At 29.6% G+C, this 13,299-nt stretch overlaps 4 protein-coding genes across 23 annotated transcripts in view; 3 read left to right on the forward strand and 1 right to left on the reverse strand.

The window, feature by feature from the left end:
* The first annotated feature begins 1,237 nt into the window (after window positions 1–1,237).
* On the forward strand, window positions 1,238–5,716 carry LOC113004626. Of its 3 annotated transcripts, XM_039449626.1 has the most exons (6): window positions 1,238–1,320; window positions 1,425–1,497; window positions 1,579–1,787; window positions 1,913–1,999; window positions 2,095–2,393; window positions 4,819–5,716. In XM_039449626.1, the coding sequence occupies exons 1-5, from the start codon at window positions 1,314–1,316 to the stop codon at window positions 2,343–2,345; spliced, it is 627 nt and encodes a 208-aa protein (XP_039305560.1). In that variant the 5' UTR covers window positions 1,238–1,313; the 3' UTR covers window positions 2,346–2,393; window positions 4,819–5,716. The 3 variants fall into 3 exon arrangements, with proteins under 3 accessions (XP_039305560.1, XP_039305558.1, XP_039305559.1); XM_039449624.1 differs by having other exon boundaries at window positions 1,250–1,497; XM_039449625.1 differs by lacking the exon at window positions 4,819–5,716 and having other exon boundaries at window positions 1,250–1,497; window positions 2,095–2,927.
* Window positions 5,717–6,516: 800 nt separating this feature from the next.
* LOC105206167 (E3 ubiquitin-protein ligase HUWE1) lies at window positions 6,517–7,812 on the forward strand. 5 transcript variants are annotated; one of them, XR_005574879.1, is made up of 4 exons: window positions 6,517–6,659; window positions 6,772–6,938; window positions 7,010–7,027; window positions 7,103–7,226. XR_005574879.1 is itself a non-coding variant. In XM_039449679.1 (4 exons), exons 1-4 carry the CDS (start codon window positions 6,589–6,591, stop codon window positions 7,447–7,449), a joined length of 327 nt encoding a protein of 108 aa, XP_039305613.1. In that variant the 5' UTR covers window positions 6,531–6,588; the 3' UTR covers window positions 7,450–7,812. The 5 variants fall into 5 exon arrangements, 2 of the variants coding, with proteins under 2 accessions (XP_039305614.1, XP_039305613.1); XM_039449679.1 differs by lacking the exon at window positions 6,772–6,938 and adding an exon at window positions 7,401–7,812 and having other exon boundaries at window positions 6,531–6,659; window positions 7,103–7,291; XR_005574881.1 differs by lacking the exon at window positions 7,010–7,027 and having other exon boundaries at window positions 7,103–7,243.
* On the reverse strand, window positions 6,807–9,281 carry LOC120357874 (E3 ubiquitin-protein ligase HUWE1-like). 7 transcript variants are annotated; one of them, XM_039449677.1, is made up of 5 exons: window positions 9,140–9,280; window positions 8,772–8,789; window positions 8,508–8,696; window positions 8,261–8,398; window positions 6,807–8,172 (listed from the first exon to the last, which is right to left on the reverse strand). In XM_039449677.1, exons 1-4 carry the CDS (start codon window positions 9,208–9,210, stop codon window positions 8,350–8,352), a joined length of 327 nt encoding a protein of 108 aa, XP_039305611.1. In that variant the 5' UTR covers window positions 9,211–9,280; the 3' UTR covers window positions 6,807–8,172; window positions 8,261–8,349. The 7 variants fall into 7 exon arrangements, 3 of the variants coding, with proteins under 3 accessions (XP_039305611.1, XP_039305610.1, XP_039305612.1); XM_039449676.1 differs by having other exon boundaries at window positions 6,807–8,200; XM_039449678.1 differs by lacking the exon at window positions 8,772–8,789 and having other exon boundaries at window positions 6,807–8,200; window positions 9,140–9,281.
* A 2,961-nt stretch (window positions 9,282–12,242) lies between these two features.
* LOC105198947 (monocarboxylate transporter 10) overlaps window positions 12,243–13,299 on the forward strand; it is a 429,682-nt gene continuing 428,625 nt past the window's right edge. For 5 of the 8 annotated variants that reach the window (XM_039449912.1, XM_039449910.1, XM_039449914.1 and 2 more), the window contains exons 1-2: window positions 12,243–12,485; window positions 12,604–12,849. The gene's annotated coding sequence lies outside the window, so the exon portion shown is untranslated. Of the gene's footprint in view, window positions 12,486–12,603; window positions 12,864–13,299 lie in introns of all 8 variants that reach the window. The other 3 variants (XM_039449911.1, XM_039449913.1, XM_039449916.1) reach the window with 1 other exon arrangement.

Below are 13,299 nucleotides of genomic sequence, written 5' to 3' on the forward strand. Positions count from 1 at the left end.
AAAAATAAAGAGACTTTTCAAGCATGCTTCTCGGTCTCCACGCTTTCGTCATCAATCGGATTACATTTAAGACAGCAATCGTCAATCCGATTAGCCTAGGGAAATTTTCTATACCTATGTTGAGTATCATTGTTCAATCCAATCCGAGATCCGATAAGTTATTGTAAACACCCCCAGAGATCACTCACCGTGTGGAGAATCTGAACGCAGCCCAAACTGTTACCACACTGTTACCACACTTTCATTCTTATTTCAAAATACATGCAATTTATTAATTCCCTAAATATTCACCTTTTCGCCATCACGGCTGATGGCAAAAAAGTTCACGTGAAAAAGTTCATATTTCCGCTCATGAGTGAGTTACATGATTCCGTGGAATCGTACACCCAAGGGCTGCGTTCCGATATACACTGCAATTACTGAAAATCTATAGTTCACGTTACGTATACTATAGATTTTCAGTACTGGCAGTGAATTTCGGAACGCAGCCAAGGACTTTGATTCAGTCCATGGGGAAATTTTCCAAACTGAGAAGTCGCTATCTTTCTACATACTTACAGTTCATGATTAACGTAACGACCAATAAGCTCTAGTAGTTTCATTAATCATAAACTGCGAGTATATAGAAAGTGATGACTTCTCAGTTTGGAAAATTTCCCTATGGACAGAATCAAAATCCTTGGGTGTACATAATTAGAGTCCTATATAAAGAGAGAAGCGACATCGAACTCCCACCACAACCTTCAGTATCCAATTGAGTCTTTCACCGCCAATTTGGGACCGCTCCAACGTCATCAAACACCATTCGTATCATTCTGCAAACAGCTGTGGTCACAATATGGCTGCTCGCTTAGCCAATCAAGTATCAATCAGATTACCAATCAGAGCTTTAGACATCAATGTCGCTTCTCTCTTTATATAGGACTCTATACATAATCGTGCAGTTCACGTAAAACTTTTCACTTTTCACGTTTCCGCCTTAGGGGAAATATTACACCCAAGGACTTTGATTCTGTCTATGGGGAAATTTTTCAAACTGAGGAGTCGCTATCTTTCTACATACTTACAGTTCATGATTAACGTAACGACCAATAAGCTCTAGTCGTTTCATTAATCATGAACTGCAAGAATGTAGAAAGTGGTGACTTCTCATTTTGGAAAATTTCCCCATGGACAGAATCAAAGTCCTTGGGTGTACAGTCACAGTATAAGTAGAACCAGTAGCGTCACTTCATAAAAATAGCGTCGGAGAACTGCTACGCGCATGCGCTACATTACTACCCACAATATGGCGTCAACTGTATAATAAGCACATGTTCTGTGAGTGAAGTATGGTTATGTTATGTTATATTATTACATTATTATATTATTAAACAAGATTCGTGTTACGGAGCGTGTAATTGTTGGCGGTTTTATGTGCGCAGTGAGTGATTGCAATAACAACTCGGGAGCGGATCGTCATTTAAGTTTCTTTCGTTTTCCATCTAATTCAGAAAGGTATAAACTTTTTGACAATTTCTATACGATGTATGTACATATATTAAATTATTTTTAAAATTACAATAATATATATTTTAGAGCAAAAGTGTGGCTACAAGCGTGTGGCATAAAAAAGAATATTCCAGAAAAAAAACTCTACAATAATTATAGAGTTTGCTCAAAACATTTTGCCCCTCACATGTTTTTAAATAATTTAAAGAATCGACTTCAGCCACATGCAGTTCCAATAAGTGCGGTTCCTAATATTTCCAACGAAGCTGTTACTGCTACTGAAAGTGAAATCAACGGTAATTCTTCTTAATTATAAAATAAATTATTGCATTACATATTTTTTACTAATTATTTTTAATATATTATTATTATTAAATATGTTATATAAATATTAAATTGTTTATACTAAATCTTCTTTTAGTTGAAACTTCAATAGAAAATTGTACAGAAGATGTACAAGTAAATGTGCCCGAAGTTAAAATCAGTTATTCAAGAGCCAATTTGACAGGTAGAATATTATTTATTAGAGAAACTTTTAGTTACATTAGATTTTGTTTACTTTATTTGGAAGATTTTTAATTTTTATTATATTTGTAATTTTAGATGCTATTTCAAATACAATAGATTTTAATTCATCAAATAGTGTTCTACAATGTAAAGAAGATAAAGCTACTGAAACCGAACCAAAATTATCCAATCGAACACCAAGGAAAGAAGCTCTCAGAAGAAAATGTGATACTGCAGAAAAAAGATTAAAACGTGCCAAACTTAAATATAATAAGGAAAAAAATTTAGATGATATTACTTATAGAGATTTTCAGAAACCCTTTACAAATTTTATCCAAAGCCGATAGCTGATTTTATGAAAGTTCAGGGAGATAATTTCAATAACAAAAAAAATGGTAATAGATATACTAAAGAATTTAAAATGTTCTGTTTAAATTTATATTTTAAAGGTCCCAAAGCTTATAGAGCATTAAGTAATACTTTTATTTTACCATCAAAAAGAACTCTTGAACGGGCGACACTCTTTTGGACACAGCATGATTGGACACCAACCAATCATCTTGACTTATCTAACCAAACCAACGGAAAAACTCTAGGCATCGGCCGCTGTGAGTGGTGGTGTCCAATCGTGCGGTGTCCAATCGTGCGCACCCCCTCTTGAACGCATTATAAAAGGACTTATAATTCCTCCAGGTTTAAATAATATTATATTTGAAAGACTTAAGATTAAAACTGAAAATTTGCATTTGTTAGATAAGTATTGTTGTATTTGCATTGATACAATGTCATTAAAAGCAAGTTTATTTTATATGATTAATAGAGATATAGTAATTGGATTTCACGATACAGGTTATAGTAAAACATTTTCAACTGCATGTAATGCAGCGATAATCATGGTCAGAGGTTTAACAAATAAATTTAAGCAACCACTTGGTTATTTTTTTCTTAATTCTGCTATGGATGCTGATGAGTTGCAAATGATTACTATTGAATGTGTTGAACGGCTTCAGAATATAAATTTAAGAGTTGTTGCAGAAGTAATAGATATGGGAACGGATTATAAAAAGATAGCTAAAAAATTAGGTGTAACTCATGAGAAACCTTATTATACTGTTAATGGGCAAAAAATATTTTACTTTTTTGATCCACCACATCTTATAAAAGCAGCTAGAAATAATTTATTGAATATATAATTAAATCAGGAGATAAAATTCTTTCGTGGCAACACATTGAAAATTTATATGAAGTTGATAAAAAGAATTTTAATAAATTATTACCTAAATTAAATCAGGACACACACATCCATCCCAATAATTTTCAACGAATGAAAGTAAAATATGCAGCTCAAATTTTAAGTTTTTCTGTAGCTTCTGCTATTAATACTATGATCTCACTTGGACGTTTGCCGACATCTGCTAAAGATACATCAGAATTTGTTGAAAAATTAGATGCTGCATTTGATATTTTTAATTCATCATCCGTTAAAGGAAAGAAACTAAGCAGAAACGCATTTACAGCTTCAGAAGAACAATTGGAATTTTTAAAATCATTACAAACATATTTCAGCAGTCTTACAGTTTTTACAAAAGATGGCAAAGATATTACAAACAAAGTTAATGTATTTAAATGCTGGAATCAAAACATAAATAGCTTAAATCAAATGTGGGAATATTTAAAAAAAATTAATTCAGGCTTTCAATTTTTATTAATGAGGCGTATTAATCAAGATATGGTCGAACATACATTTGGAAATATTAGAAATTTATCAGGCAATGCATTTAATCCAACTCCAGTGCAATTTTATTATTCTTTTAAAAAATCATTTGCTTCTAATCATTGTTCAATTCAAACAGAAAATTGTACTTTAGTTGTTGAAGATTCGGAAACAGATATGATGACTAGAATAAACGAGTTTAGAGATGAAATGTTTATGCAAAATACATCATTGCAAAAAGTAGTACCTGTTGAAATTGATGACCATGATTATCGACAAAAGGACATAGTTGAGGAAAATGCATTTTATTATATTTGCGGTTATCTTATGTTAAAAAGTTTAAAGCAACATTCCTGTGATACATGTGAAAATTTTGCTAAAGACATTGATAATTTTAATAATAACAGATATTATACATTATTTAGAGCAACAAAATCTACTGAAGAAAATATGTATGGCGGATTATGTGTTCCAAACCAAATATTTGTAACTTACATAAAAAATTTAGATAATATTTTTTTAATCATTTAAATACGCTTATTTTAAATGAATTCGTTCTTGTTACTATGATTACTTTATTAGAAACAGTAATTTGTCCTCACCCATGTAAAAATTTTCCAAAAAAATATTTTTTAAAATTGTATGCCAGATTTCGTCTCTATTTTACTTTAAAATTTGCAAACAGACATTTTAAAACATAACAGAAAAACAAAAAGATTATAATTTTAAATCACACTTAATTTTTTGTTTTGAATGTTATTCTTCTAAGTTTTTATTTTTAGTTTGACTTTTTAGTTTGATTTTTTCGTTTTATTATTTATTATAAAAGATTATATTGTAAAAATTATAAGTATTGGGTTACATTTATTGATCAATATTATTTTAATATTAAAAAATTATATCAAAAGATTATATTGAGTTACATTTATTGATCAATATTATTTTATACGTTTAAAATGAAGAAAAGCATAGTTTATGTATTGTTTCATTACATAGAATGTAAGTAATTTGTTTAAAATATTAATAAAAATATTTTGTCTTATAATTGATGTCATTTTTTATTAGAAACCTTTTGTCTTGCAATTAATATTGTTTTGTTTTTTTAGGTGACTAAATCCTGCCAAAATATTCAGCGCATAATTATCAACAAAATTATTCTTATTTGGGAGCGTTCCAATTGACAATGACGTTGTAATTAACTTACAACTATGGGTGCATAGAAGTTTCCTTTTGAAACAGCCAATCAACAAATTTTATATTAAATAAGCCTATTAGCAACGTGAGCAATCGAGTGCTACTCTTTGAATTGTTGATATTAACAAAACAGAAATATATTAATTTTCCATGTGAACTAAATATTTTACATAAAATAACAATAATAACATAGAAATAAATTATTATATTTTATAATAAATTGTAAATTATAAAAACTATTAACTTATCAGCTCATATATTCTTAAATAGTAATTGTAAAAGGCTAAAAAACGAGAGCATAATTAGATCTTAATATAATTAATATAATTAATATAATTAGATCTTAATATAATTAATTTATTCCGTATTAAATATAAAGATGTAACGTTTTGGCGTATTTAGTCTTCCTCAGCCGTCAATAATAAATATTCAAATACATAACAATATTAAACAATTAAGTTCAAGTAAAATTAAATTAAGTCTCAAAATAATTCACAAATAACTCTAATTACGTTCGTTTTTCTAGCCTTTTACATTATTACATTATAAATTGTATTTAGCATAAAGTTAAAATTGTATGTTTTTTAGAAATTGTACATTTTTATAAATTATATATTTTTAGAATGATTAATTTATATCCATATAGAGTGTAAAATATAAAAAAATTGTGTATTTTTATTTTATAAGAGAATATGAATCATTGATCAAGAATTTATGCTGTAAATCGACGTCTTATGCATAATTTGTAATAAATCTAATTGTACATTAATTTCAATTGTTTATTATTAAATAAAATAAAAATGATAAATATGTATTGTTTATTTTATTAAATTACTATAAATATAATAACGTACTTAATATTGCTACTTAAATGTTTTTTATTTATTTTTGTACAATTATTTAAACTATTTTAATGTTGCATTTAAAAATTTATTTATTACAATACGAATTACGATTATTTGCGTAATAAAATATTTTGTTTTATTATTGCGTTTCTTTTCCACAATTTAAAGATTTGCGCGTTGCTACTACCAAGAACATGGCTTCATGTCACGTGATATTGGACACCAACATCAAAAGGACCGACATGAAGTGCCGCTACTGGTTATACTGTGGTACAGTCGTTTTTATTATAGTTGCGACACTTTTTTTTGGATGCATTTCTGAACGCGCAACTATAACGAGAGATGAGAACGACTGCAGTTGTGGAGGTTAGCGCGAAATGTCAAACGTTGATATACAAGGTGTCACAAAGAAAATTTGGGCACCTTGGAGGAAATATAAGATAAGTATACTCGCAAATATTTTTCAAATAGAGTTTATAAAAAAATATTCGCACATTTTTCGTATAGGATCGGCTTTGGTCTAATTGAGCTTTATATATTCGTCATTACAGCAACGATGAGCTGAGATGCTTAGATGTAGTTAAATAAATTATAACTACAATAAATATAAAAAATTAAAATTTTAAATATTTGTTACAGTTATAATTATAATTTATTTAACTACATCTAAGCATCTCAGATCATCGTTGTTGTAACAACGAATTTATAAAGCGAATTTATAAAATATATATATATATTTTTTTTCTAACTTAATACATGCGTTGTTTCTAGGTGAATTAATTTGGCGTCAACAATGTGCGAAATTTAATACCAAATGGACGTAATACAGTTATTGTTATGGAAAAGACCAAACTTGAATATATTAGGCTCATGTGTCAAATGAAAATGACTGGAGCAATTTGTAAGCAGTAAGTAAATTTTCCAAAATTAAGTAGAAAGATATTGTTTGTTTTAACTATTTGTTTAATTACGTTTTCACGTTCTACGTTATTTTTATATTTTAAATCTTTCTAACTACAGGTCTATTCTTGGAAGGATTTTATGATATTATGCTTAAACGACCAATTTTCATATTTAATGAACAAGAACTTGAACTATTGATCGGTGGCTTGCTTACTGTAAATATCTTAAAGGAGGATCTTAAAGCAAATATTGAGTATCATAAATACACTGCTACGTCTTTATAGGTACATTTTGATATTTTGTATTAGCTCAAGTTTGAAAGACTTGAATTATACCATCTTTTTTCCACTCACAGATTCAATGGTTCTGGTGTGTAGGTACATTTTGATATTTTGTATTAGCTCAAGTTTGAAAGACTTGAATTATACCATCTTTTTTCCACTCACAGATTCAATGGTTCTGGTGCATTGCAAGGTTTTAATCAAGCGGATTGTTCGAAGTTCTTACAATTTATCACTGGTACATCTAAAGTGCCGTTACAAAGTTTTGCTGCGTTAGAAGGCATGAACGGCATACAAAAGTTCCAAATTCACAGAGAAGACAAGTTGACAGATAGGCTTTCATTTGCACATATTTGGTTAATATATGAAAAAAGAAATTGTTTTAATACCTTGTCATATGTGTGTATAAGTTAAAATTAAATTAATATAAAATTACAAGACTAAAATTGTATTTTTTAATTGCAGTTTCAATCAACTGGATTTGCCAGTGTACGAGACGTATGATAAACTCTAAACAAATCTACTCAAGGCGACTTACGAATGCACCAAAGAATTTGGATTTGCATAAGTTTACCAGAATTTGCTCCAGTACAATTTCGATTTTAATCGATACAATTTCGCGTTCAATCGATGATATTCTAGAGACCAAACTTATGGTTGGATCTTTACAGCCAGTGATAACATTTCGGACGTGCAATAGCCTATTGCTTGCAAAATTTTTAACGTACTTACAAAAATTGTTATACGCAATGTTATATATAAAACTATCTTGTGAACGTAGCGAATCACAGTGCTCTAATTGCTATAATATGTATTATTACACTTATACGACTTTATAAATACGAAATATATATTTTCATTTTATCATACACATTAACTCTCATGTATCAAGATTTATAGATTAAATAGATATTAATAATCTATTCAGTAATAATACTAACATTAATCCATTGATATGTTATTGAAGTAATTAACGTCTATTTAATTATAAGCTCTATTTTGATAAATTAAAAAAAAAATTATAAAATATACATTGAATTATACATGCCATTGAATTTTTTGACAGTTACATTTTTATAAATAAAGAATAAATCTTTAAAAAAAGATTATCATTTTCTACCTATTAATTCATCATACATGATTCATAAATAGGAACCATGTAATTTAATATTTGTGTTTGCAGGATCTTGCTTCTCTTCTTCCAAAGTCACTTTGATGCACAAGGTAGCTCCGATTTCTTTTAAAGATAAGATTCATACACATAACTGTAATAGTTAATTAATTTATTGTAAGAAATAAAAAGGATGAAAAGAAATGTAATATACCTGTCGAAATTGTACTGGAGCAAATTCTGGTAAGCTTATGCAAATCCAAATTCTTTGGTGCATTCGTAAGTCGCCTTGAGTAGATTTGTTTAGAGTTTATCATACGTCTCGTACACTGGCAAATCCAGTTGATTGAAACTGCAATTAAAAAATACAATTTTAGTCTTGTAATTTTATATTAATTTAATTTTAACTTATACACACATATGACAAGGTATTAAAACAATTTCTTTTTTCATATATTAACCAAATATGTGCAAATGAAAGCCTATCTGTCAACTTGTCTTCTCTGTGAATTTGGAACTTTTGTATGCCGTTCATGCCTTCTAACGCAGCAAAACTTTGTAACGGCACTTTAGATGTACCAGTGATAAATTGTAAGAACTTCGAACAATCCGCTTGATTAAAACCTTGCAATGCACCAGAACCATTGAATCTGTGAGTGGAAAAAAGATGGTATAATTCAAGTCTTTCAAACTTGAGCTAATACAAAATATCAAAATGTACCTACACACCAGAACCATTGAATCTGTGAGTGGAAAAAAGATGGTATAATTCAAGTCTTTCAAACTTGAGCTAATACAAAATATCAAAATGTACCTATAAAGACGTAGCAGTGTATTTATGATACTCAATATTTGCTTTAAGATCCTCCTTTAAGATATTTACAGTAAGCAAGCCACCGATCAATAGTTCAAGTTCTTGTTCATTAAATGTGAAAATTGGTCGTTTAAGCATAATATCATAAAATCCTTCCAAGAATAGACCTGTAGTTAGAAAGATTTAAAATATAAAAATAACGTAGAACGTGAAAACGTAATTAAACAAATAGTTAAAACAAACAATATCTTTCTACTTAATTTTGGAAAATTTACTTACTGCTTACAAATTGCTCCAGTCATTTTCATTTGACACATGAGCCTAATATATTCAAGTTTGGTCTTTTCCATAACAATAACTGTATTACGTCCATTTGGTATTAAATTTCGCACATTGTTGACGCCAAATTAATTCACCTAGAAACAACGCATGTATTAAGTTAGAAAAAAAAATATATATATATATTTTATAAATTCGCTTTATAAATTCGTTGTTACAACAACGATGATCTGAGATGCTTAGATGTAGTTAAATAAATTATAATTATAACTGTAACAAATATTTAAAATTTTAATTTTTTATATTTATTGTAGTTATAATTTATTTAACTACATCTAAGCATCTCAGCTCATCGTTGCTGTAATGACGAATATATAAAGCTCAATTAGACCAAAACCGATCAAATACGGAAAATGTGCGAATATTTTTTTAAAAAATCTATTTGAAAAATATTTGCGAGTATACTTATCTTATATTTCCTCCAAGGTACCCAAATTTTATTTGCGACACCTTGTATACCAACGTTTGACATTTCGCGCTAACCTCCGCAACTACAGTCGTTCTCATCTCTCGTTATAGTTGCGCGTTCAGAAATGCATCCCAAAAAAAGTGTCGCAACTATAATGAAAACGACTGTACAGTCGTGTTCATTATAGTTGCGACACTTTTTCTTCGATGCGTTTCTGAACGCGCAACTATAACGAGAACTGAAAACATGATTGGTTCTTACTTGTGGATCCAACCAATTACGTTCGCCGCTCGATGAGCAAGGCTACATTCCAAAAACCATCAAAGAAAAAGTGTCGCAACTATAATGAACACGATTGTACATGATAGACCCCCAGAGGATCGATTATGAAACTTTTTCCCTAGGGCGGAAACGTGAAAAGTGAAAATCTTTACCATTGAAGTTAATGGAGAAATTTTTCATTTTTCACGTTTCCGCCTTAGGGAAAAAGTTTCATGATCGACCCCCAGAGTGATTTTACATGAAGCGTAGAAACGCGGAAACGCGGAAATAACTAGATGCCGCGTTTCCGCGTTCCGTTGTTTCTTTCCGCGTGTTTGAGCGGAAAAGCGGAATTAAAACGGAATCACACTGGTGTGTGCCAATGTGCACGTGTAAAATAATTTGAGTTTGTAATGGACGGCCCTGTAAATATAATTTAAATAATTATTAATACTCAATAAACATAATAGTGTTATTACCCTAATAGCCATGCATGTTTTGCAAAATCAGGCAACTTAATGCTGCGCATGAATTTTCGACCAGTTGCTGTGTATTTGCTGAAAACGTAACGCATAGTCCTACATATGCAACAACACGAGAGCAGATTTGAGACATTTTATGTCAGCAGATTCAAAGCAAACGAAGAGCAACTGTTGCTTATTCTGTTGCCAACAAAATGACTTCTATTCGTGGAAAACATTTTGCTTTATCAATCATTTTCAGCAACATAAGAGCAACGTGAGGAGAATAAAAAAAAGATAATGATGCTGTGCTTTTGTCGTGTATTTGTTAAAAACATTAAATATATATTTTATTGTCTTGTAGCCAAATAAAATATTGAAAATCATTTGTGTGTGTGTGCGCGCGTGTGCATATCTGATTGTATGTTTGCGCGAGCGTGTGTAATGTAATAAATAAACAGGAGTAAATTAATTATTTACTTGGCTATCATATCAAATTGAAATGGATTTAACAAGTGAGTGTTGGCGTCACCGCTAGGCGGCCCCGCCGCGGGAGGTTTTCTCGTGAGTCAAATGCGGCCACAGGCGTTATACTTATCTAGGTGCCATCGCGGCGGACACCCCGGCTCATACTTCCGTAAGCTTTTAGGACTTGCTTGTTGTAAGCTTGAGACGAATACTCGCTCTCATTCTTTTCAAACGTGATGTGTGTGTGAAACATTGGTCCACATAAAATTTTATATTTTTATATGTAAATAACAATTTGTATTGTTATTTAATCTTGTACATAAATTAAATATTTAATTTAAATTTAATTCTTTTTAACAAAAAGGATACAAGAAATACTTTTTTGTAAACTAAACATTTATTATATTAATGTATTCTGTTTTAATAAATTTATCTGGATTCCGATCTTATTTTCAATCGGTCTTAATACCATATTTTTGGTGTAGAAATCTTGATCGATTTGGATTACTTTTTTTAAATCGGTTTTATTGCACATTTTTGGCAGGGTGGTAACAATTCAGCAGAAAGAAAAATTAACTTATTTATTTTTTATATATTTGAAAAAAGTACAAAAACATATATTTAACCATTTTCGACATGTTGTTGGCAACTTGCTCTCATTTTGCTTTTTATGTATAGCGATAAACCGTTGATAGCAAATACGCAGCAAAACGTGCTGAATTCATATAATGTCAAACCAAAGGCAAATGAGACACACACCTTGTTCTAAATTTACTAAAAATTAATGCCCTTTGTTTTTGACAACATTACAACAACAACACAGACAAGTGGCTATCAGGGAAGTTATGATGTTGTAATATCAAGAATTCAATTTTACATAACTGTAATATTGCTAGAATGTAAAAATTTGTTATATAACGTGACACACACAAGTTATATAACTATTATTTTCTTTGTTTGCTGGGATTTCATAATTCAAATACTTTAAAATTGCCAATATTTAGTATTTTTTTGTATTTGAAATACTTTTTGCATAGTCTTGTCTATTTATAATTAATATGTCTACAAAAAACTAAATTAAATATTTAACAATTTTTATTTTTAATATTAAAATGTTTTAATTCCAAAGTTTGTTAACAATTTTAAACAATTTTTATACAAAAACTATAATAACAAACAATTTAAATCTTTTTTTTAACATTTTTCACTTTTTTTAAATATAATCTATGCAATCTCCGGCATGCCGCAGCCATTCTTTAACAACTCTCTGCATTTCGTTTAATGTGCATTTCTCAATATGAGAAATACAATCTGAAACAATTAGAAAATGATTTATATTATTATTATATTTTGCATTTTAATACAATAAGGGTTGGTTTATAAAGCTAAGAATAGTCATAAGAATTTTGGAACGCAGCCTAAAAGTCGCTAGTGTTCCGAAAATTCCGGCAGTTGCCATCGGTCGTCTCTCTAGTATGCTCTAGTATTTGGAGATCTGTGCTTTTAATTCAATTATAACAATGCGATCTGTTTTGGAATATACTTGTTCGGATGTGTTTGTACATTACAAAAAAATTTTAATGGGATTGCTGATGCAATCATTAGTCTAATCGAAAAATGATAAGTCTTATCACGATGACTTGTGCTCTACTTATTATCTTGAAAATTAAAAAATCACTCGTTTAAGGTAGATATCAAAGGAAAATTATAACATAGTATTTATCAAGCATATATACGAGATACTCATAACCTCACTTTCGTGCAAGTAGTAATTATTAAAATTTTTGGAATAATTTTTTTTACAGAGACGGCTGAGGTATTAATGGATTTGTGGAACAATAGATTCCCTGCTCGTTACGCATTTTAAGATACTCATCAGAATCTCCTTGGACGTATCTACAATACTCAAGATGAGTGACTGTCCGTCAAGATATATTCTACGAGATTATTGGGAGAGTGACCAAACGAGAGAGTGAAAGAACGAGCTATATCGGGAGCAATGAGTAAAATTTCTTTTTACTCATTGATTGGAAAAATGATTAAACGAGAGAGTGAGTTTGAATGAGTAAGAATAACATTTTATTCTATTTAGAAGCTTTTTAAAATTGAATCAGTGAAATCTTACTGATTTACAGTGCTAGATTTATAACTGTGATCAATCAGTGATTATTCACTGTCTTTCAGTGATTCTGCTTAGGGGGGTATTCTCACTAATCGGAAACAGTGTATTATCACTGAAAGGCAATGTATGTATTACTGATTGATATATATTACAAGTATACCATTGAAATCAGGCTATTCACTGTCTTTCTTAAATTGTTTGCAATAATCAGTACTACATGGGTTACTAATATTTTTTAAAAATCATAATTACCTAAAATAATATCCGCAAATGCCATATTTTTTATAATCATTGAGCCCTTTTGGCCTGTCCATAATAATTTTTTACAAATCAGTTAAAATATATTTTAGTGTGTTTCTAATTTTTTGAGCAAAAGATT

Source organism: Solenopsis invicta, chromosome 5 (genome assembly GCF_016802725.1).
Source record: "Solenopsis invicta isolate M01_SB chromosome 5, UNIL_Sinv_3.0, whole genome shotgun sequence".
Classification (NCBI taxonomy): Eukaryota; Metazoa; Arthropoda; class Insecta; order Hymenoptera; family Formicidae; genus Solenopsis; species Solenopsis invicta.

Excerpts from the sequence above, each read along its gene's own strand:
- LOC113004626 (XM_039449624.1), top strand. The coding sequence starts at position 1,343 with ATGTTATATTATTACATTATTATATTATTAAACAAGATTCGTGTTACG. Across the intron at positions 1,498-1,578 it reads TTTCCATCTAATTCAGAAAG|AGCAAAAGTGTGGCTACAAG; the intron begins GTATAAACTTTT and ends TATATATTTTAG. Across the intron at positions 2,000-2,094 it reads TTCAAGAGCCAATTTGACAG|ATGCTATTTCAAATACAATA; the intron begins GTAGAATATTAT and ends TTGTAATTTTAG.
- LOC105206167 (XM_039449679.1), top strand. The coding sequence starts at position 6,589 with ATGGAAAAGACCAAACTTGAATATATTAGGCTCATGTGTCAAATGAAA. Across the intron at positions 7,292-7,400 it reads CTTTCATTTGCACATATTTG|TTTCAATCAACTGGATTTGC; the intron begins GTTAATATATGA and ends TTTTAATTGCAG.
- LOC120357874 (XM_039449677.1), bottom strand. The coding sequence starts at position 9,210 with ATGGAAAAGACCAAACTTGAATATATTAGGCTCATGTGTCAAATGAAA. Across the intron at positions 8,399-8,507 it reads CTTTCATTTGCACATATTTG|TTTCAATCAACTGGATTTGC; the intron begins GTTAATATATGA and ends TTTTAATTGCAG.